This window comes from Alligator mississippiensis, chromosome 16 (genome assembly GCF_030867095.1).
Source record: "Alligator mississippiensis isolate rAllMis1 chromosome 16, rAllMis1, whole genome shotgun sequence".
NCBI classification, from domain to species: domain Eukaryota; kingdom Metazoa; phylum Chordata; order Crocodylia; family Alligatoridae; genus Alligator; species Alligator mississippiensis.
In genome coordinates, this window is record NC_081839.1 from 34312744 (window position 1) to 34337366 (window position 24623).

Consider the following 24623-nt stretch of genomic DNA (forward strand, 5'->3'; position numbering starts at 1 on the left):
TTACAGGCAGCAGCACAGCACTGATGCTTTTACCCACCATAGCTGCAGTTCAGGGGACAGCCCTTTCTACAGGCATGACGGCCAGGAGTTTTAGAAGAGGGCTGTACGAGTTACCCTGGGGGCTCACAGGTGTCTAAAGTTTTCCAATCCTGGATTGTGCTAATTCTTCACAACTTGATCAATGATAAAACAGACACGCACACAAGTTCATTTCATTTTCACTGCAAACAGCATGGCTGAGTTTGGTTTCTGCAGGAGTTTAAAAAAAAAAAAATCACAAAAACACCTCTAACGTGTCTGCTTCTGCCAACGCTCGTTTCCCACAGGAGCTAAATTGTCCACACTGGTGTGAAAGGAACCGTCACTTCTAGCAGAGAATCTAAGCACTGAGAACCCCAAGAGGTGGGGTTTATCCAGAGTTAGGGCTCTGAAGCATGTGCCCTTCCCATTCAAAAAAAGATGCATGACCTGGACAACAGCAGCTGCTTGAACAGCTGTTTCTTCTTCTTTTTTTTTTTTTTTTTTTTAAGATCTAATAAACTGATGCTGCAGAGACAAGCCCTTAGATTTAGGATGTGCTATCCAGCTCCACTCCATTCTCATGCGATGTGGCTTCCAGTTAGCACTTAACAGTAAGTCCACATGGGTGCAGAAAAACATAGGTCTTTCCTGGTCCAGACTAACCTAGTACCTTCCATTACTTCAGCCAATAGACACCACCTCCTTTTGCATGCTGCAAGCCTAAAGAAATGTGCTTTGTGAATTCAGATCCCTAAGGAAAAAAGCAGTGAAGAAGAGCTTTGATTTTTCTCCTCTTCAAGTTTCACAGGTGTTTTATAACCATGCCCCCTTTCAGACATCAGAGAACAAAGTGACTGAAAGCACCCCCCTCAGCAGAGCCAGCTGAAGCATGCCACACAGTGGGGCTCTGTGCTAACCTGCTGAAGCTGAGACATGGATGCTGCCCATTGAGGATTCGATCTGATGCTTTATACAGCACAACATTGGTTGAACAGAAGCTTTTGGCTTAAAAGAAGTATGAACCGCTCTCTCGAGGAGACCTCTGCATACATATTGAAGGTACTACACCTGTCCCCTTCCCAGGCATTTCATGCCTGGCTCTCCAGTCAAGGTGTCAGATCATTAGCCCTTGCCACCTGTAGACCAGCATTTCCCAATCAGTGTGCCATGGCACAAAAGTGCACTGTCAGAAGTGAACAGGTGTGCCTTGGTACTATACCGTGGCAACGAGCTACATTAGGTATGGGGAATGCCTTAACAGGTGTGCTGCGGAAAAAAATTATTAATTTAAGTGTGCCTTGGGCTGGAAAAGATTGGGAAATACTAGTGTAGACTCTCAGGTTGATCTGAGTTGTGTATCAGTGGCTATTTAGAAGATAAGCTCAGCATGAACCAGAACCAGCCACAAGTAGATAGCAGCTGCTTCTAGAAGTCATTCTCTTAATGAGGGTTACAGCATCTTGCCCCCTTGACAAACATACGCATAGCCAATAAGCAAAGGGAAATAAACCCATAAATTCTTTATCTAATATTCCAACTGTTCAAATCCTGCCACCAGCCTGCGGTCAGGAAACTACCAACATGCAGACCTGTTCCAATGCGTGTCCAGCAGGACAGCCCCCTCCTTGGCTCACCTTGCTGCATTTCCCCTCTCAAAGTCTTCCCCATTCTAGGATCCAGCCCTCAAGAACAGCAGTCAAGTGCCTGTGGCCACACAGCCCCCCAGCTTGGACAAAACCCACCTTCGCTTCCAATTTTACTCCATGAGTTTTCAACTGGGGGGGAAGTGGAGGGGGAGGAGGAGGGAAATCCTTTAATTTGTTAATTCAGTTGCTGAATCTTCTGCTCCAGCCTTTCAGCCAACAAAATTCTGGCAGGAGGTGGGGAAGGAGCCTTTGATCACTGCATCACTAACAGCCCAGTCAAACCTGGGCCTTTAAGAAGGCCATGTCAAATTACACACATTTAGTCCCCAAGACCAAGGCCACCTCAGCCTGCCTCCAGCTTCCAGCCCACCCAGTCCTCTGAGTAAGCATGGTCCTGCCAAAGCAGTGACCCACCCCACGTGCACCCAGTAACTCGATGCATTGTGCCTTACATACTCCTGTTGCTTTTGTCTGCAGAACAGAAGCCAGTGAAGCAACAGAAAGGTCTGCCACAGAACTCTGCAGTGATGCAAGTGGCAAGGCCACCGTGGATCATCTCCCAGGCAAGCACTGCAGGAACAAGGGGGGCATGCAAGGACCACAAGGAAAAGATGTGCTCAACTTGTCCTAGCAAGCAGAGACACCTACTCTCTCTGTGTTAAACTGAACTTCACTGAGGTGCACAGCTGAAGACTAGCAACAGGTCAGTCCACTGAGGGAGTCTGAGCTCCAGAAAGCAGTGGATTTGCTACTCATTTTTACTTTTTATCTAGCTTCCTTGGCAGCAAGGAACGTCCCATACTTTACTACAGAGAACGCAAAGGGATCACCCTGTGATGCTGTGCAGAGAGCCTGTGGTGAGGAGGTGGGGAAAACCCGTTACGTAACGCTCCTACCTGATACAATCGGATGATATGGGGGTGGCAGAGCATCTTCATGATCTGAACTTCTCTAAAAATCTTCTTGAGGTTCTCTTCATCCAGCTGCGTCTTGTCGATGATCTTTATAGCAACCTGGCAGGAAGACAGACAGGGTGTTTGTTCATTCAGCTCTTGGGATTAGGACAGTATTCATATTACCAAGGCTTGCAGGAGCCCAAGGCACAAGCAGGCGCTCCAGTGGTAAGTGCCATTAACAACACAGATTTCTGCCCAAACGAGCTTACAGTATTAGAACAGTCCAGCAGACAGAGGAGAGCTACCCTACTTCAGTACAAGCCACGTGCCACGTAACACAGAGGTATTTTGCTCTGATGAGCAAAGGTAGCACTATCCCAGAGGCACACGGTGCTGACAGCCGATGGGGGCCATTGCCTGCACAAACCGCTCACATCAGGAACTGATACCAGGCTCCTGGATATTTTTCTCCAGAGATTTCCATCTCACACTTGTCTTGGCTTTTTGACACACAGACAGAGCAACTTTCTGGTCAGTGCCACCATGTCCTAACCTACTGATCCTGCTGCTTGTATGTAAGCTTAGTGCTGGTAAAAGGGGTCCCACCAAGATGGAGAGAAGATATTGTGTCGCTCCAAGACAGAGCTGAATTTGCTTAGGGGCACTAGCTTTATATCTCCATGTCTGAAAAGGCTTGATTTCTTTTACGATGAACCTTAACAGCAAGCTTCCTGGCCTTCTTATGCTTGTTTTGGGAATGATCACAATATCCCTAAAAATATTGTGTGTTAAAGTACATGTCAGTAGTCTCAAACTTAGACTCCATTTCAACATACGTTTTGCTTGGGAATGCAAGGCTCATTCCTTCGCTATTACACTTTCAAGAAGTGACTCTCCCTTAATTCAAAGGGGGGAGAAAGTCAGCAAAGAAAACAATTGCGAGTGTTCAGCAAGTTTTGATCAAATCAAGCTTGAGAAGAGATGAATGGCAGGCAAAGCCAGCATAGCCCTCCCAAATGCAGTAAAAAAGCAGCCAAGAAAACGCACCAGCCTTCCTGAACTAGAGGAATTTACTGGAGCCTTGCCTTTGCCATGCCCATCATCTGAAACGAAGGGGACGTGGAGTTACTTCTCATTTACCAAACCTCAACCTAGGATGACAAACCCTTCCTGAGCTCAGTGTTTTCCCCCACAAAGATTAAATTTGTGATAAATGTACACATCTGTTAGAAATCAGCAGGGGAAAAGAAACCAGAAACTACTTCTATTCTTACACAAGTCTCCTCTTTACCCCTTCATAGGTTATAAGCAGACTGGTGACTGCTAGGATGGAAGGCATGAGTTATTCTGGTCAGACTGTAGGTGGGCTGCTGGTTAGTTATCTATTTAGACATTTAATAGTTTGGGTATGACGTGGCCAGCATTTCCTTACTGGTGTAGCCCCTGCAAGTGCCTCCAGCCAGCCACTCTTGAAGAACACCAGGCCACAACTGCTCTGCTCCCCGTCACGTACACAACGCCCCTTCGCACCACTGCACGCTAGTGTGCGTGGCGGCGGTGCCACCACATCCCAGATGAGAACTTCATGCAAAACTTGCCCTACACAACATGGGCTTGTGCTCGGCCCTCTTCCCCAAGCTGGTGTGGATCCCAACACTCGTTTCTTCACTCTCCCGCCTCAAATCCACCCCAAAGCAGCCATCTAGCCTTACGCTCCAGCTCGCAGAAGCGTGTGATCTCGTTGCACAGAAGGTAGGAACAGAGACCTCATTGTTGTGTGACTGGCAAAGGCCATGTGAATGATCCTTCAGCTCCTGACAGACGGATACAATTTCTGCTTAGAGGGAGGAGGTTTCAGACCGATACCAAGCAATGCTTCTCATCTCATGCCCGTCTTTTTAAGTTTGTTAAAAAGTTAAAAGATCTTTTTAAGTGAGAGCAGAAGCGGCTATAGGAGAAAAACCAAGTCCAATTTTTGACTGCTGGGGTACCAGTATCATCCAAATCCCACCATACCCAGACACAGCACAAAGTGTTTCTTCCCTTAAGATCCAGAATGGACAGAGGCAGCAGTGCGCGCCGTCTACTGCATGGGCATGCAGACACCGGGACGGCAAAACATTCAGAGAGAGAGAGAGGAAAAAAAAGTCAGCTTGCTCGTCTGAAGCCAAGGAACACCGCAGTGCCTGAAATGCACTTCCTCTCTGCTCCTCGCTGGCTTGCCTTGGAAACCCAAGAGGATGTAGCCCTGGCTACACAAACAGACTTGGGAAGCAGCAGGCAGGCACTGTGTGGAAAGGAAGGCTGTTTCCACAAATTTATATTTCTTAAAGAAAAAAAAAAAAAAAGAAAGAGAACCAGACTAGCTGGAATAATTAAAGAACCGATTCAAAGCGTTCCAGTAAGGGGAGCGGGACTCGGACCAGATCAGAGCAGTGCATGTTCAGCCTGAATGGGAACAAATTGTTTAATTGAGAGCACCTGGGTTAGGACAGACCTCCTTTTCTAGAGGGGCTGCTGAAGCAGCTGCAGGCAACTCTACTTGGAAGGGAGCGGAGAGAGCTGTCGCCACCCGGCCGGAGGGAAGCAGAGCCTGCTCTTCCAGGCAGGGAGCAAAGCGGGAACTGACAGGTGCTGCAGACATCTGCAGCAACACAGCGAGCTGACGGCTCTGCCCGGCACGCATCGAATACGTAGGGACTGCTCTAAGCAAAGCCCCACCTGATTAACACCCCCCCAGGAAAAGGACCGGCTGCACTGCGCCAGCCAAGCCATGCGAGGAAAGAACCCGGCACCGGGAGAGAAAAATCAACATCCGCTGCCAAATGTTCTTGTTCAGAGCTGGCATTTCCCGTGAGGGAAGAGCGTGGCGGCTGATTTGCTGTAGTGCGATGGACCCGGAGTCTGCCAGCGAAACAGGGATGCAAAGCCCCAGGCTAACGGAAACGCAGCCCAGCCAGAAACTCGACCCGCTCCCTCCGGACGAGGCAACGCCTATCTCACAAAACCGAACGCTCCCCGTGACAGGGACCGGCCCGCCCCGGCAGGTCCGTCATGCTGGCTGGCAGGGCTCACAGCCCCGCAGATCCCTCGTCTTGCCGGCAGGCCATTAAAATCACACAGCAGCAGACTGTGCCAGAGCCCAGCCTGGATTTCATTACGATACATTCCCAAGTTTCCTCAGTGTGAAACTCTGCATGGTGAGGCCGAGGAGCTGCCATTTGCTTAAAAATAAGAGTCTAAGCCCCCCCCCCCCCCCCCCCCCTTCCCCCCAACAAGCACCACTACTAAAAGCTGGAAAGCCCAGCTGTACAAGCACCGTTCTTGGTAGCAGATGACGACGCTCCCGCAAGTGCTCTACATCCTGGGATATACCGTGTCGCTGGACACAAAACTGGACACCGGCACAAGATCTGCACGCGTGCTCGCTATCTGGGAAGCCAGAGAACAAGACACCCAGCACATCAGGACCCCATATCCCAGCCAAATGCTGCTATCAGTTGTGAAGAGGAGGTGGCAAGGGAGGGGAATGGATTGCAGACTCTCAAAACTCACATTCCAGCAGCGAGCTTGTCTTGAGCCCACGAACGCTACCGACATGGCACACCGCGACCTTAGGCCAGCAGTTCGGCTCATCTACAGCTATTTGTTAGAGCAAACTCGCCCTGTGCCCTTCCAGCAGCCACCGTGCACCTCGGGAGAGGGAGACATTCGGCAGTCCTAGCATTCCACAACCGCCTGCTAAGAGCACGACTGTGCTGTGTGTGCAACAGCCTCTGCTAACAAGCTGATCACTGTCCCGGCCGCTTGGCCGCATAGCCCCTGGGTGTATTTTAAAAGCGAGGTGCTAGGCACACAGGCTGTATTTGAAGGGAGGATAAATATGATGAACGGAAGAGCAAAAGCCATGCAGGCAAGCCAAGAGCGTGTTCCCGTGTAAGCTGGGCATTTGACTGAATCGGGTAAATAACCGAATGAATAACTGGGGGGACGAGCGCGCGTGAAACCTCACATCCACGTATCGCTACAGGCTGTGCGAGGGCTTTGCTCTGGCATTCGCACCTTGACTGCAGCACAGACTCGTGTTTCGTGCGGTGCTGGGTGTTTCCATGGCAGGCTGTAAACAGGCGTGTAAACAGGAGGCTTCACACACTAAGGAGCATGCCTGACCAAGAACATTTGCTACCTTGGAATTGGACACTTGCTCCGCCACGGGAGAAGCACTTTTCAACAGTGGCGGTGCACAGCCCAACAAGAAAGACGGAAATGCTGCATCTAATCTGCGTGTCTCCATCTACGCTGCACAGGAAAAGGCCTGGGCTGCGTCCTCTACAGCAGCAAGCGCAGGCAAAACAGGCCGGTTACACTCTTCATCTGAACAGCCTTTAGCAGGAAGGTAACTTCCGTGGTCGCCTGGACGCTGCCGCCTCTTCCACCAGCTGTGGAAATGCAGAACTCCTTTGTAACATCATGTTTGCCAAATGCAAAATTAAAGGGAGTTGGCTTTGTTTGTTCAAGTATCTATAAGAAATGGCACGCTGGACCTCTGCAATCCATTTGCAGCACGATGAAGCGGAGCCCTCTGCTAGGACAGCTTGTGCCATGCAGTTTGATTTGGTCTACAGAGGGTGCAAATCTACTCTGCCTTCTGCCTGAGTTCAGATTACCATGGCTAACTACCTCTCTGACTGGTTGCCTGCTTAAACGAGATGTTCTGGGGAGAGAGAGGCAAAAGCAAAGGGCCAGCCTCTACCGTGGCCTGCCTGTCATAGCTGCACCCAGTGTGCCCCCCAACCTTCCCATTTAGAGATCCCACCCCTCCTACCTAACCCTTCCACCTGTTGCTGCGCCAGACAGCTGCCTAGTCACAGGACTGCATGGAAATGCCATGTGCAACACCACGGCCTCAGGCTCTGGGACAGCTCCTACTCTGGGGTCAAATCATTTCTACCGGAAACTAGGATCTCAAGCGGTCAGCTCCAGTGCTCAGCGCCAGAACAAGCAGCTGGCAGAAAGCAGCAGAGCAGAGGGACGGGGAGAATGGCAAACTCAGGCCCCTTTCTCCACTTCCAAAGACTGCCAGGCATTAACTGGCAGCGATTAATGGGGTGACAAGCTGCTGCTGTCGCGTTTTAGGCTTGCAGCATTCTTGAGTGGTGTTTCCCCTCACCGTGGAGCAGATGCGAGAGTAGCCCAGATTTCTATTAATTACGCCTCTGATAAGTCTACAATGTACAGTTATAGCAGGGGCAGGCAACTATTTTGGGTGGAGGGGCACTTACTGAGTTTTGGCAAGCCATCAAGGGCTGAAGGACAGGCAGCCAGGGGCAGATGAATATTAATTTTCTAAATTTTTTAGGGGCCTCGCACGCCGGATAGCGCCGAGAAGCTAAAGGGGTCACACAGGGCTCGGAAAGATCTGACCGTCACGTTCTTTTCTCCAAGAGACTTTCCTCGTAAGAGCAAGGTTTTATAAAGCTGAGAACAATAAAGGAAGACAGGATTTTCCAGTAGCGGCAGCCAAGCCCACTCCCGAGAGCTACCGGACACCTTCAGAGGCAGCAGCAGGGAAGAAAGCTGATCCATCTAGAGCATTCCTGGGCATCTGTGTGCTCTTCCTTAAGTCGGTTTACGGTTATCCATTTGCTACTGGGAAATTTGATTACACAGCTGTTTTATGCGGACTGAAGTGACATTTCCCAACCTGATCAAGACAAATATGACAGTCGGAGTTAATGTTATTTGGTCAGCATCTCCAACAAAGCAGCAGCAGAGCAGAATGACTGCACCAGTCCCCTCGGATGGGATCCGTGTTACGTGACGACCCGCAACAAAACTGTGCATTGATGGGATTGAAAGCGCCATGCAAAAATCTGTGGTAGCAAAAAAAAAAAAAAAAATACAGAACAGTGCCAGGCAGAACAGCTGGCACAGCGAGCACTGCGGGTTCATCCTTTGAACAGACTTCCACATCCATCTTCAAGAGTTAAGCAAGGAACCTGGCACTTTTAAAACAGAGTTGCTTCAAACCCGCACTAGTCATGTGCAGACAAATGCTCTGGGCACTGAGCGCACGAAACAGATGCCAGTCTCAGAAAAAGCCTGGGTAACCCCCCTGTGGTGCAGCCCCAGACAACCGGGAGTCTCCCCAGGAGACAAACTGTGAAGTTGAGTGAGGAAAATTCCCTAATTGTCACCCACCACAAAAGAGGAAAGCTGGAATTTCGGAGGGAGTAGGCCGAGAGCACTTTCAGGCAGACAAACAGTTGGTTTCTCCATTCTGGCATTTCCCAGCTGGCTAATATTCTCCCTCCTCAATAAAGATGATTCAGGTTTTCACCGCAGCAAAACTGGCTCAAGTCCTGCAAGCACATCAGCCAAACTGACTTAGATCATCCAAGGCCCACTCGCAGGGAAACAATTGCAAAAGACGCACATACTCCCTCGCTGGAGAATGCCAGGCCACATCTAAAATTAACCCACAGAAAAGGTGTGCGAGAGGGAAGGGCTCTTCCCACAAAAGCAGGGCGGTCAGCCCAGGCACTGACACAAAGCACAGCGCCTTCTAAGGGGGCATCTGGGGCACCCCCATGGGAAAGAGGTGCACAACTAAAGGTGATCACCTGGGGCTTTGCTGAGCCGGCGAGTTCAGGTGGGGGAGCAGGAGTTGCACCCAAGTTCCAAGAGGCAGACATGAAGATTTCACTCCCCACCACGACCCTGACCAGAGACCCCCACGTGTTAACGAGTAACTTAGGCCTCAAATACAACTCCGATCCTATGCTGCCAGCTGTGTCCCCTCCCCACCTTGTGACCCACTGACTGATTAGACAGGGTGCCGGCTTCTGTGAAATGTCAGGAAGGCAGCACTTGTGCCTGAATAGCAGTCTCGGGGGCAGCGTGCCAACGCTGCTGCCAGATAATAAAGGGGAGGCACCAAGTCCTGCTTAATTTTTATGGGTGTTATGAAGTTCTCCTGGTTTTTCGCAGTCGCCAAACTTGAACACTGAACTGCGATTGTATTTCCATAATGAGAGCCCAGCAGTTTCATGAGCTGCATAATAAAACGTTTTAGTGAGTGGTTACCCAATTCCTCCACAAAGTCTAGTGCAGAACGATCCTAATACAATCTGTTGGACCATAACTCCCTTGGAAGGGCTGTAGGAAAGGGTCAGCGAGTTACGCTGGTTTAAATGAGCATTCTTTTGAACTCGGGTTACTTTCCTTACCCCAGTCTGCCTCGTCTGCCTATTTCCTTACCCCAAGCATTCCTATGTCTGTCCTAATACCACCGTGGCACTTACCCGGAGATGCAGTTACACTCTGGTCGGGGACAATTTTCTAAAAGGGTTTGTGAGACTTGGGAGCCTAACAGGATGCAAGCTCGAGTCATGTGAACACCATGAAGATCCCTCTCTCAGGATGAGGGATAAGCCAGAAGAAGTGTGTTTTCATACTGCCTTGTCACCTCCACTTTTCACACTGCTTTCAACTCCACACACCTGAAACTCATCTCTTGCTGAAATGGCACCTCTTTCCATGGTCAAGGTGCCTCAGGTTACATGCATTAGAGACATACAGAGATGGCTATTGTGCCAGTAAAGGGACAGTCCTTCTGCTAAAGCACGTCATCTCCATTACTCAAAAGATGCAGCAGATGGGATTAGGGGAAAGGCATGGAGACCATCTTTTTATTCAGACTACCTGTGCAGGCAACAGCTCACTGTTGACGGAGCCCATTACCAATGGCAGAAATGCAGTACGCAGTCTGAAGGGACCGTAATTAGTCACCGTTTCATAGCTGTTCAATGGCTTACGTAAGGAGCTGCCACGATTCAGCTAGTTCTCAACAGACAAGTATTCACATCACTCCCACACACGCAATTCACATCAATCAACTGCCTTGTTGGCAGCTGCAGAAGAGAAGCCAAGGCCTGGATCAATACAAGTGATGAACTACTACTGCTCTTAGAGGTGATGCGCCAAGAACAAAGTCTAACGCGCTGAAAGCCGCTAGTGCAATCCCCCGTTTCTTCCAAGGCCACGTAAAGGATGCGGAGGGGAAGAACCAGAGGAAACACAGTTAAATGAAGAACAAATCAGGCTGCAGTTAGAAGCAGAACAAAACCATAATCTAAGTTCTCAAATAGTGAAATACTGAAGCAAAATGAGCCTGAAAAATTAACAATTCCATTATCAAGAGGTAATGAAGCTTCCAGGGTATAGGAGCTATGCCAGCTCCCAGCACACACGCTGCTACCAATTAACAGAATGTTCCTTCAGTCTCTACAACATTTAAACGTTTTTCCCCCTCGCCAGATCCAACTAAGCTTTCCCTGAGTAATTTGAGGAACAAATCATTATTTAGGAGATTAAGCTCTAAACAACAATTCAGGAGGAAAGGTAACACCATGTTTAAACTAAGAATTGCACGTCACTTCGGATGTCCTTCTCTCCAGAGCCAAGGGCCCTGGAGGTTGTTGGTTACGTGTTGATAAATTTGCCTCTGCGGCCCTGGATTTTTTGGAGTCATGCTGAGTGTGTAGGTCCTGCCAGGCAAAAGCCTTATGAAAAGGTCTGGAAATTTCAAATGCAAAACAATATTAAAGCAAAAATAGAGAGTGAGGTAACTGAGGGAGAGGCACTGAGATCCTGGAAGGAGGAGCCCAGACAAAGTATGTTTAGTTATCCCTCATTCTTGACATCACCATGGATTGCATCAAACAGGAAATCCAGAGCAAGACTGACCATATTTTCTGACCAAAATAGCAAGTCTGCTCTTAGCCCAGGTCTCAGAGCAGCACCCTCCTCCCAACAAGTCCACAACTCAGAAATGCCCTTGGTTTCAAGCCCCCCAGCTGGACACTTCCCAGGGCTGCTCACACCACAAGAGCCACATGATCTCAAGCATCCCTTGGTCTGAGCAGGCTGCAGCTCAGTCCTTTTCTTGGTCTCTCTGCCGTGCTTCCTGGGTACCGGTTCTCTGCCTGTTACCCCTTCACGGAAACAGGGCCTTAAACCCAGCTGTCCTTGGCCCCAGGACCCGTGCCGATTCCAAACCCCCGAGACTCATAGCAGCTTAGGTGCTTGAGCTCGAGCCGTGTGGGCATGGTCTACAGTTCACCTCTGCAGGAAGGCGAGATGGAGGAAGCCGAAGGCCAGATTTTGTAGGGGCTCCAACGAGCAACGACTCTTACTTTGACTAGCTCAAGAAACACGCAGATGCAGGCAAAACACAGCCACCTGCACACACTTCCTCACCATGCTGGAGCATCCTGTGGACTCTAGTCACAGCCCTCTAAGAAGATCCTTCTTCTCCCTCTAGCTTCCTGCACACATTTTCTCTGGAAGCTGGAGAGGAGTTGCACCTCTCCCTGCCTCCCCCTCTGCAGCCAAAATCCTGCCATTCTTCCTGACAGACAGCCAGAGACCCTCTATTTTCTAGCCTAAACTTCTTCATCTATTAACCCCTGGATCAGGCACCAGCTGATGGCTCTCTCACACCTCCTAATGAAAGTTCAGACAGATGTTTATGTAGACAGTGTAGTTAAAGCTGTCTGCATAGGGCTAAGAAGAGAGCAACAGCAAAGTAAGTACGGCTGCAGTCAAGGCTCCTGATTATTTTTAACTGGTCAGGTCACTAAGCAAGCAAACATTTTAACCCTCTTGGTAAGATTTATCAGGAAGAGACAGGCTGTGGCCCATCCCAGGGTCTGCAGGTTTGCAGCCAGCATCTGACTCTATGCACACAGCATCTCAGGAGCTGTACACAAGGAAGCACGACCTGGTGTTACACTGCTCAGCACGGGGGTAACTGCTGCAGGACAACTAATTCTCCTTCTCTTCCTTGATGTCTACGAGTCACAAACACCTTTGCTGCATGTCATATGTGAAGCCCATCTTGCAGTTTCCTGTGGAGGCAATTACTGAAGCTAAAGAGAAACCAGCTCAGCCCAGTGTCTGCATCCCTATGTCAAGGAAGGAAAAGAAAATACTGAGCAGTTAACCATCTTCTTGAGCATTTTCCTTTTTAAAGGAGGCTGCTGGCAAACTGCTGGCTTGGGCTAACTCTTACTTTCCTTTCCAAGCTTCCAGAAACCTCCGTCATTACTACCAAGTAACAACCCAGAAAAAAAAAATTAAAAATCTTCTCTTCTGAGCCATATTTTTTCCAGAAGTCTGCATATCATCAGTGATATCCTTTTCTTTTATAAATGTGTTAAGTGCAACGGCCCTACAGAGACTCTGAGAACACACAGCAAAACAACCCGGGGTTTGTACAACTTTCACTTGTAAACTGTCCTGTTACCATCTAAGTTTGTTAGTTATTTAGCAAACAGGAAAAAGGACCTCTCCTAAGGCAAACAAAAGCAAAGATCTCCTTGAGTGACTGTTTAACCATCAAAATACAAATGCTCGGAGAAGGGAACCAATTCCCTAGTCCACAAACACAACTGTGGGCTGCGGAGGCCACTAGGCTCCAGTGGCCATCTATAAAATGAGAGAGGTATTATGCCATGGTCTGTCTTTCTGCTCGACTGCATCGCCCAATATAGTGCAGTTGTACGGAGACCTCGAGGCTTTTTTCCACCGCCTAAGACTGAGGAAATATTTCCATGACAAGGAGCTTTGCAGTGATCAACCTGCCACAGATCAGAGCCACACACAGCACGAGAAGGACCGCTCCTGGACTCCAGCTGAAGGCCACAGCCCCACTGCACCCGGATAAAACCTGTTTCCATCTTGGTGCCACTCAAGAGTTTGCCAAAAGCACCAATATTTACATCGCAACCCGAGTCCTGCAAAGGGAGGTCTGTTCCTTCCCCCCTGCACTTCCTCTCCCTCCTCCCTTCACTCCTTTTGTATTCAAATCACCGGCTCCGCTTTCTATACTGCTCTATGCTGTCCTTTCACAGCATCTGAGAAAGTGCATGAACGCTTGTGCTCTATATAAATCTTAGTTAGCCCATAAGGTGCATAGTTACCCTGGCTTCTGCCTTTGAGGTCAGCTATTATTTGATATGGATGCATTAAAGACCGGTGGACTCTTCACTGGAAGGACAGATTTACAATAAAGCAGAGTCTTCATCCATTTGCATTCAGGCATAAAACACCTGATGAGAGTGAATGGCTCTTCCAGTTCCTCTCTTTCCATACCGATCCACACCACACCTAATATAGCAGAAAGGCAAACTACCATCAGAGCCAAGGCGCTCTTAAAAAATGCCCTCTAGCACAGTAGAAAGATCAGTCTCGGGAACTAGATAATACCACAGGCTGGAGTAGAACTGACATTACCTCAAGGAAAGGAAAGCAAAGAAACTGGGAATGAGAGGGTCACATATAAGCCCATGCATGTAGCTAACAGGGCAGGGCTGTTACATCTACACATGCTCTTGCTGCCAGCCACACTGCAGGTAGGTAACACATTTGTAAATGCTGTCCAGACACCTCCAAAATGTTTGTTCCAAGATACAAAAGCTGGTAGATTGAGCCTCTGGATCGCTGTAAGATAAGCCAGGTCCCAGAGGAGTCCATTATCAACACAATAGCCACTAAAAAGTTGAGATCTTAATTGAAGCTAGAAAGGAGCAGCGCTGTTCACTGTCCATTATCAAAAAGTGTAAACATTAATAACTTGGATGTGTTGCCTTACAGACCTGCTTACAAGTTGGTAGGTACAACTTGCTGTTCTGGTGGACACAAGTACCCCTCTCCCCTCCTCCCGTTCACTGTAAAGATGGCATTTAATTACACTTTAATCATTATTACACCAACCAATGAGGATCACCATGGTGCAAACCAAGCTGTTCCTTGACAGTCACAGAAGTACAAATACAATGCTGAAATCCATTGCTTAAAGCAAGGCTTCCTTCTTCTTGGTGGTCTGAAACACATGGATATGTCCCATCTCTACCACACATTTTAAATCTGATCCGGGGCAATTGTGCGGTAAAGCTGGTCCCCGACTCAGCCGACTTTGGCACATTGATGGGTGCTGTCTCAGAACAGAGTACTGCTTGCTACGCAGGTCTGTGCACCCACCCGGCAACCTGGCAGAAACTCGCCTCACCAGAGAAGTCTCCATTTGTTGTAGCAATAGACTCCTGTTTAAGGAACACTTGGCTGACTGTCCTGCCAAGCTTCCTGCCATTTGCTCTTTCAACAGCCTCAAGTGCCAAATTGTGGGCCAGGACAATCCATCACCTGAACAGTGCCGTCTAACTTGCAAGGGAAGAAAAACGGAGCCAAAGGATCACATCAAGATTAGGAACCTTTCCGAGGAGGTGACCATCTTCATACAGGAGGCAATACCCTCTTGGCAGGATCAGAGATCATTACAGTCATCCTAGTTATTGATTTTGAACGTGGTTCAATAGCCACGCATGCATGGAGCAGATACTGTCCTGTCAGCAACCAGGAAAATGAATTAATGCTAGCCCTTCACAGCCAGACAAGGAGAGCGGAGAAAGGCCTGGACACCTAAAGGAAAATAAGTACTGCACCCTAAACTGCTCATGAAGTAATCCCATGGATTACTCAATCTCATAGGAAATTACAGCCATCACCCTTTTCAGTGTACTGGGGCACACCTAGCAAGTGTGGAGTTCACACCAGCCAGCTGCCTAACGAGCAGGCCCCAAACAGAACACACTTTGTTCCACTTCTGGAACAAAACCTTTCCAAGCCCAGGCAACTGCAGATTGCATTGAAACTGGAAAAGGAAGCCCATGCAGCAGCCTTATAAATGTAGCTCATGATCCAGTTAGCAATACAATATTCCCTCACAAAACCAGCACACTAAAAGATGCAACAGTTAGAGAGTAACCACTACTGGAGCAAAAAGTATAAGTGATACGAGTCCCATGTCGGGAATTGGTAGGTCTGACTGCTCATCCTTCTTAGGGTGTGGGTATGCAAGCAAGTTACCACACAAGAAAGCAGGGTGCAAACATGCACCACGGTAGCTACTGTCCAGTAGCCATCCACGTGCCTGCTCTTACCACACCGTAGTAGCAGACTGTCCAAACGGTAGGCTGCGCACAGCCAGCTACCTCCTCCCTACTACTGGGCGAGGATGTTGTACATCCACACACTGACCTTGGAGCTGCTAGCACATGTTATTTTTGTAGCACTACAAAGCTTCCTGAGCCAAACAATTTGTTTTTAACATGACAAACAGTGTGAACATGAATATGTGAACCACTCGCTTCTTGTCATGATAAAACAGCGTATGCAGAGCTACAAGTGTAACGTGTCAATGGCCTACGTTCACCCTCCAGCATACTGCATAGGAACCTGCTCTTCCAACCGTACCTCTGATTTATAAGATCTACAAGATCCAGGAAAAAAGATTCGTTTCCCTACGCATGGCTTGGGTGGGAATGTCCACACCTGACACGATCAGTGCAACTCTTCCATACAAGCCTAATACGAGCTACCTTTCCAGGTGACACTGAACACTTTTGTCATCCAGCCCTTCTTGGAGGGACCGACATGTTAAGGCGGGGTGCTCAGTTCCTGGTGCGATGCTCACACAGCCCTCCCTCTTCCGAAGGCCAGCATTACGTAGTGACAAACTGACAATGGCGGCAGCAGAGTCAAAGGTGTCCGCCCTTCTTTCTGCATCAGCTGTGACGATGTACTTGCAGACTTTCTCATCATTCCATGCAGACAGGAAATCAAACCTCATTACTACTTTCCATAAGACAGGGCTGCCCAACAGATGGTCTGGGGACCACATGCTTTCTGCAGGTCCTGGCAGCAGTCTTTCCCCTTGCCCATGCTGGGGGAGGGTCTAGGAGGAGGCAGCATGCCACTAGCACTGCCCACGCAGCACGGAGTGGTGGGACCATGTGCTACCGGCGTGGCAGGGAAATCCCAGAGAGCAGTTCCTGCAGCACATGGCCTGTGCACACTAAAGCTAGGCAGCCTGGCCAGATCCAAGACCTATTTGTATTGCACTTGTATGTCTCAGATATCTTAGGGCTGGCATACACGTAACTATTCACTAGCATAACTATGCTGACAAAATATTATGTTTGATACCTTGTGTGGACATTTCTCTTCTGGAATAAGTCTCCTTCTTCTGCCCGTTTACTTTAAAACACTCACTGAACGACATAAGCCAACTCAGAAAAGGGCACTCTTAGCACAAACCAAGGGTGCCCACATGTTAAACCAACGTGTATCATAATAAGTATGCTGCTACGTTGATCTATCAAGAAAAGTCCTGTGATACATCCAATCTTTCCAACCCATCAGCAATTCACCTTATTTGCAACAGCAGCCAAGAGGTGGCACTGACTTGCAAACTGATTGAAAAAAAAAATACCAGCTCATTTACTTAGGAAAATCTGAACAATTCAAGGAAGCGCAGTCCTCCTTCCCACCCCGCATTCCTCACAGAAAACCCTGTAATAGATACTTGCTAGTTGTGCTCTTACTACAGACCCCCACGGCCGCAGAACCCGGCTTCCCTGCAATTCAAGGAGACTGCCATATGGCACAGCTCAGGAATGAAACCCTCCCTCGTCACCCAGGTCTGGGAGCCTTGACAACTGGACGAGCTTGGAGAAACCAGCCTAATCCCAAGGAAGCAAGCATCCGTTTCGCAAAATCTGCCCACTCTCTAGTCAGATAGGAGAGAACAAGGGTGGGTGGCAGCAAGTGCCCTGCAAATTAAAACCGAGACCCACGGGAAGAGCTGGCTGGGAAACCAGTGACTGGGAGAGCAGGTCATGCTGCACGTCAAGTCCGAGCTGCACTGAGCTCTGCATAGCTTCAGCACCAAAGTCCTCCTGAACGTCGTTCAGTTAAATGGTGCAAAGCAAAGCCAATCTTTTCTGCAGCAGTTTAAGGAAGGCTGTATCCAAATGTCAGCTGGAGATCAACTTAACAGAGCGGGGCCCCGGTGCCCACAGCCCAGTCCCCCTGAGGGAATGGGCATGTCTAATAAATCCAAACACCCAAGCTCTTCCACGCTTATGACTTTAAAATTATATTGCATGAGGCAGCCTGTAGTCTCCGTCCTGCTGGACTCCTGGCCCGACTGGAAGGACAGCGTGCACCCTGACCACAAGAAGGGTGTTGCCTTTACTTTTCTAGTTACTCCACCCAACTCCACCTTTCCAAAGCCCTCTGAAAAGCTCAAGTGCATGGCCCAAGTGGAATCAACCTTCGCCGGAGGGGAATCGTTTAAAAAAGCAGAGGCAGGAGCCTTACCTAGCCATCACGAAGATCCCCGCAGCACAGAATGACAGCATCAAAGCTTCGGAAAGTTAAGACTAAAAAACCCAACAAAAAAACAAAAACAAAGAAGTGATGCCAACAAAAGGAAAAGGCTCTGAGGATCTGGAGGGCCACCGCAGAAGTCTGGTAAAGCAGTGCTGCCACACCATACTTCATGCAAACTCAGCATCGAGGGAGTTGCATCTCTTAACAGTGCCTAAGTGCTCTCTCCTCCTCCCGAACCCTTTGCTGCTGGAGGCTGCCCCAGCTTAACCTACCTGGCACCCGTGATGCAGTACAGAGGTGCTCGGTGCTGCTCACTTCAGACCAGTGGTTGCCACGAGTGTGGCATCACTGCTTCGCAGCACCGTAGGACCAGGGCTCACGCCTAATGACAAAGCCTGTCAGCACTCGTACCCAGTGCTGTGAATGTGGGGGCGCAGCAGTCTTACTGCATTCTTCACAGAGAAGGCGCTCTCCAACACCGATCAAGCTGCTGTATAAACCAAAGAAGTGACATCTTCACCTGTTCAAGCAAGTTAAGCAGGGTGTTTGGACGGTGGGAGTGAGTTTTTCAAACCTGCACAAAAAGCAGAAAATCCACTGCTATTTTCTGCCCATTCCATCTCGGCTGGGCTCAGTTCCACCCCTTGTCTGCTCCCACTATCATAAAAACATCCACTCGCTAAGTCTCATCTTACTAGCTCTTGAGTTTTAAAAGTCCAGACAAACAAGCATAAGATAATCATTCAAGAGGCAAGGCGCATATTACACACATCTGGAGCCACTTTCAAATGGCACAAGTGCGTAAATCTTGGCTGGAGACAAAGGTCTGAACTTAAAGCTTTTCCTGGTGACCTTATGTAACAAATGCTGGATTTGCGGCACAAGCTCGTACTGCCGCTCAGCTTCACTGGGTGGGCAGCCCAACGGCACATATTTTTCAAGTGAGCTGTCACTGTAAATTTGCCCGTGTACATTCAGTCACTCGCTGAATGACCTCACTTCTGCAACTTCAATCAAGAGAATACGTTTGGTCAAAAGAGGAGTTTGGTCTTTAGTGTGACATCATAAAAAGGTGCTTGGCACATTTTTCTTTCTTTCTTTATTTATTTATTAAACTTAGCCTTTGGTGGGTTTGAAGGCCAAAACAGAGGCTTCTGCTCTGTAAAAAGTAACCGATTGGCTGGCTCGCCCCATCCTGCTTCCCTGTGATCCAGTTTAACATTAAACCTGCACTGACCTTTGCAGCCTTTTCTGTTGCAAAACACCACGACCAAGTGTCCACACAATAATCTCATCAGCCATTCCAGATGCACTAGGATCTCAAAGCTCAGGGGTTCAGTCTTGGTCAGTACCTGTAGCTGAGGTCTGCACAGGGGCCACAAAAAGTCAAGTCTGGTGAAACTTTTCTCCAAGCACTGAATATAACAGCTTAATTTTGTACTAAGGCGATGCTGGAGGTGGCATCTTTTAAATAAAACCACAAAAGGCAGAGGCTTACTCTTTGTGGTCATTCAAAAACCCACAGCCCTTTGTTAAAATCTTCGGCAGATCCTGATTTGCATTACTACCTTTCTTCCCCAGATTCCCCTTTCGGTCTTAATCAAATACAGGACTTTCCTCTGCTTTCTATTTTATACTACTGAACACTGCTGGGTGCCATTACCTACCATGCTGTTCTACCCACATGGCTCTGTTTCAGAGCTGGACAGGGCAGGTACATCCATACTGGCAGATGCTTCTGCAAGAGATTACTGGATAAAAAGAAGTGTATATGAGAGCAGTCATTTCCCCACTTCTTACCCTAACCCAAGTTGTCAGAGCCTCTGCAGCGCTGCAGCTCCCTAGCCACAAAAGAATGCGGAACCGTGGCAAAGTCCGAAGACAAAGGGTTAATGCATTAACTGCGTAGTAACGACTTGAAAACGCAAAACCAGACACTTCCAGAAGTTTGTCAGTGATAAAATTCATTCAGCACCAACAGACAGGATTTTCCTTGGACAGCTAGAGTGCTGTGAATGCAGTCAGTCATGCATTTACCTCCTACAGGAGCCTTTTCTTTGTTCAGGGCTCCCAGATTTCAGAGGTTTCCCTGATTTTTCACAATGACAGGAAAATACCCCAAGACGCGTGACGTGGAGCATCATGATACGCTGCCTGGCACCCAAATGACACTACTGTATCAGGGAATTTCTCCCCCGTAGGCCACAAGTTCTCGAGAGCACAACCACCAAGATGAGAAGGCTCAATAAGTTATGACCATCATTTTGCCATGCACAATTAAGTTGTGACTCTTTGCAGGGGGGGATTCTCGCCTCCACCTTTCCAATGGAAGGACATTTCATGCCTCCAAAATGTGGACTGCTACCTAAACAAGGGCCTCACGTTGCAAAACTCATGCTCAGCTGAACTGCTCTTCCTCCTGCAAGTGACCTATCACCGAAGCCAGACAGACCTGGTTACAGGCTGAGTTTCCACCATCAGCAACAAACCTTGAATCGGCGTAGCAGACAAGCGAGAGTGCATTAAGTCACAAAACGTGCAAAAGGACAGAAGACTTTACAGATGGGAAAAAAGGTGCAGCTTTGGAAGGCTTGCGTTCAAAACTCTTCTGGTGGCAGAGAACTGCTTGGCAGTGTTTCCCAAGTGCATCCCAAAAGGTTCAACTAACAGGAGGCAAACAAAGAACCCATTTAAAAACAATCTGCTATTTGGGAGACCTAGTGGGATTTAGGATGACACGGGCAGATTAGAAATGCTGGAAGCCATTGGTATCCTGGAGGTCCAATGTCCAAGGGCTTGCGTACAGGGAGAAGGTCACCAGCAAGATGATACTGGTATAACTCACTGCATGGACACACTTGTGACTGTACATCAGTACCACCGCACCTTGCAGTTACCAGTTTGGCAGCAGCCTTTTTTTCTGGCAACAGTGACTGTCTGTCAAGACAGCATCTCAATGTCCATGGTCTGGTACTCAAGAAAAGATAACAGTTGAGCACTGTAAATATGAAGATACCTTGGCAGGGATGCCCCCACTTCAGCGAGCTTGCACAGCCAAATGCCAACAAGCTGGCATTGTGTTGCAAAACAAGAGCTAAAAGTTCCCACGTATAAAGTGGCTGCAGCAGCACAACAGCCAGGATTTTCCCTGTACAAGGAGACAAGTCCTGCCCACGGTGGAGTGCTTCCACTGCTCTGGATGCCGGGGAGAACAGGATGGAGACGACAGCGACCTCCTTGCGCATTCAGTCGCGCTGGCTGGAGATTGAAAGTCAGAAAATTATAAAAGTCGAGAACGGCCCGAAATCAAGACTGAAAATAAAACCTCCCCCAAACATCCTTTGCTTCAGAAGAGACGCTGCCTTCAGCCATCCCATCCTCTGATCCTTCCCACAAATACCCCACATCATACGAGCCAGCAGCAGTACAATTCTCCACAGTCAGATTTCCTCCATTCGTTTTAATTTTGTAGGAGAGAAACTGCATATGGAGAGTTTAAGGTACTTCCATTGGCTGCTGAAAATGCTAATGTAAAACACATTACAGGCTTTGTTGGGCAGGATTATGGCTGTTAAAATCCCAAAGACAGGCGAGGGAAATATAACAAGAGCCACCAACGAGGGGAATAAATGAGCCATTTAATCATACTGAGAATATGGCTACTTCCCTGCTTTCGTGAAGCCAACACAAAGTGCTAAAAGTGCTTAGGATTTCAGGGTGCAACAAGGAACACAGCAACCTGGCACCTTTCTGCTGCACAGCCAAGCGCACAGCCTAAGGACTAGCCCACTGGTCAGCTTCCCCTTCAATTAGATACTGAGGGCCCATCTATACTACACAACGCTTTCATGATTGAACAAACTGGCCCAAAGAGCCAGCATCATGTCAGCGAAGTAGCATAGACCGGGATGAAGGGAGTCAGCTAGCCATGCCTTACACAGCTAACATACTGCTACCATCGCTGCCCCAGAGGATTTTGGGGAGAAGAAAGTGCAAAAAAAAAATGTCCAGTCAGTCCAGGGGATGCGCTAAGCGCTTTGGTCCCAGCTGCTGCTCCCCTTCTTGCTTGGCACAGCGGAGACTGTCATTTTCTGACTCTGAACGCCAACACAAATACACAACAAGACTTACCAACCCAAATCCCAGGCAGCCACAGCCAAAAGCTTCACAGAAATGTGCATATACTATTTCATCCACCTCTGGCTCAAAATCACTTCCTGTTCTCAATTTAAATATGCTCATCTATGATTTTATTGCCTTGTTATTTAGTGCTTTCTGTTACGAAGGGGAAAAAGATGGCACTCTCAGACTGTGCATACTTTTCAGACAAATTATGTAGTAGACAGAGTTAGAAAAAAAACTTTCGAGTTGCCCTAAGAAACCCTTGCTTCTCACATAATTTCTGGATCATCATGGCTATAACATCATTTACACTACTGCACTTTTTGGGGCACACCTAGTAGCAGGCACTGAAAAGTCAGGACTCCTGGGTTCAACTGACTGCTCTGCTACTGATTCACAAGGAGCTCAGGACTCTCCCATACAACGAGGGGACTGGACAGGCACGAAATACGTAACATTTTCTGGGCCTTACCCAAAAAGTGTGTGAAATTTTAGCTGCTACTAGCAACATCTGGCCCAGGTTTCCCCACTCCTAATGTGGGGACATACTAGCTACCTGCCCACCTTTGTAAGCGACTAACAGCTAGAAGATGACATACTAAGCATGAGCCAAGTATTTATAGCCAACCATAAAAAGACCAAACACAATGCACTCCACACAGGTCCACAGCAGTTTCCTGTTTTCATGGAGATATACTGTTCATCCATCACCCTCCATTGGGCCAACTCTACTCGACTGCCCAAGACATGGAGTTAGCTTCCGAGCTCCTCGATGCCGCATCATTCCTTTGATCCGGCACAAACTAAACGCGGCCTGAACCTAAAGAACTCATCCTTCAAGTGATGAAGAGCGTGCCCAAGCTGTACAGCATGTGAAGTGAAAGTGGTTACAGTTCTCTTCATGGGTTATGAACCAGGTCTACAAGTGCAGTGCAAGTCCTGTGTACTTTAACTTTAGTAAGACTAACATCCAGAAACGGAGAATGCCGAGTTTCTCACACGCACACACGCAGAGCTGTTGGGCTTGCCTACCTGCAGAAGTTGCCTTGGTTCAAAACCAGTTCTGGTTTTTTGGGGTTTTTTTTAATTTAATTCAACTGATGCAAACCCCAGTGCAGACACATTTAAGTTGACTTGCAAATGGCTTAAGGCTAGTTACTCTGAACTGATTTTATTGAGTTGATGTAGAAAGCAATCTTCATACAAACTGGTGCACTTGGTATGTAGACAAAGCTTTAAAATCCAGCCTGGTTCAGAAAGCAGAGGTCAGCAGGGTGCCTCAAGCCGAGTCCCAACTGGACACTGCCCACCGTACAATTTGACCTGCCTGCCAGACTTGACTCAAGAGAAGCCAAAGAGTGCAATAAAGCATGCTGAGGAAGCCTGCCCAGAGCTGGCCCACATTCGCAAGACAGAGGCCAAGGGCTTTCAAATCGTCCCTTATTTCCATGGCCGCCAACCTTTTTGGCATGAACGCCACAAGTTATGCCCCCTGCCCTCCAAGTGCCACTCCAATCCCGGTCCATCACCCAATCTGCTTTCTGTTCCCTGCCCTACACTCCCTGCCTGATCTAATGCTGTGCTTTCTGCTCTCTGCCCCCTCCATAATCTGCTGCCTGCCACAAACAGAAGCTGCCCATGACTCTTAGGGCACGTGTGCTGCAGGTTGGCCACCCCTGCCTTATTTCACGAGCAATACGTTCACAAATCATTTCCTTAATTGTTCTCCCCCCAACACCTACACTACTCTCTCCAACTATGTTTTTCATGTCATCTCTCATCCCAAGCGGTATCTGCCAATCCCACAGTCCACCGGTCATTAGGATAATGGGATGAGCCCCTCTATTTTCATCAAGGTGAACAGAAAGGAAAGGTGTCATCTGATTTCCCAGACAACACAGGCTGTGCAGCTTCCCTGCATATGCAGAAGCCACATCATGCTGCATGTGGGAGGAGAAATAAGAAAGCAGCTTGAACGAGTTCAGCTCTGCACCTTGGCAGCAGTGAGAAAAGCTGAGCATCTGAGGGGGAGCGAGCAAGAGAAGGGGGAGCAGTGAGGACGTCATTTGGGTGCACAGATCCGGCAGGAGGCCGGGTTGCCTGGAAACCGAACAGGGAAGAATCAGAGGAAAAGTCGTTACTTGGATGAAGCAGAAATGCTTCCTTCAAGCAGAGCTCAACCCCGTGCCCTAGCAGGGAGGCTGCAGGGAGCCCACTGAGACACGATCAAAACGCCTCTCTCTGCAGCTCCGTAACATGCATTTCCAACTGTGCATGTTACTGTGGCAAGAGGCTTCTCAAGCATCCAATCCTGCTATTTCTCTTACGTGAAAATATTTTAGTACAATCAAGTGTAGAGTGGAGGAGATGCATTTATCGATGCTTCGTTTCACATCAGCTACCACTTTGGAGAACCAGCACTCTTAAACTGTATGGCTAAGTCATGACCTCACAGTATACGACAAAGGAAGGCATAAGGAACTTATTTTTAAAGTCCTCAAGTTTATGAAGAGCCCCCCTGGAACTACTGGGACGGAAGCGCAGTGAGGACTCATTCCCCAGATCTTTGCACAGGGGTTTTACATTTTTTTCAGGGGGAGGGGAGAGTGCACACACAAAGAAAGCATCATTACAATGCCCATCCACTACTCCCACATTTGTGAAATTACTAGTGATGCCCACCTTGGGCAATAAATGCAGA

The 24623-nt window shown here is 48.4% G+C and overlaps 1 protein-coding gene across 2 annotated transcripts in view; it reads right to left on the reverse strand.

The window, feature by feature from the left end:
• SIK3 (SIK family kinase 3) overlaps window positions 1-24623 on the reverse strand; it is a 116251-nt gene that overhangs the window by 48863 nt on the left and 42765 nt on the right. For both annotated transcript variants that reach the window (XM_019480673.2, XM_019480672.2), the window contains exon 2: window positions 2564-2680. In XM_019480673.2, the coding sequence (XP_019336218.1) occupies window positions 2564-2605 (42 nt within the window). In that variant the 5' untranslated portion in view covers window positions 2606-2680. The remainder of the gene's footprint in view (window positions 1-2563; window positions 2681-24623) is intronic.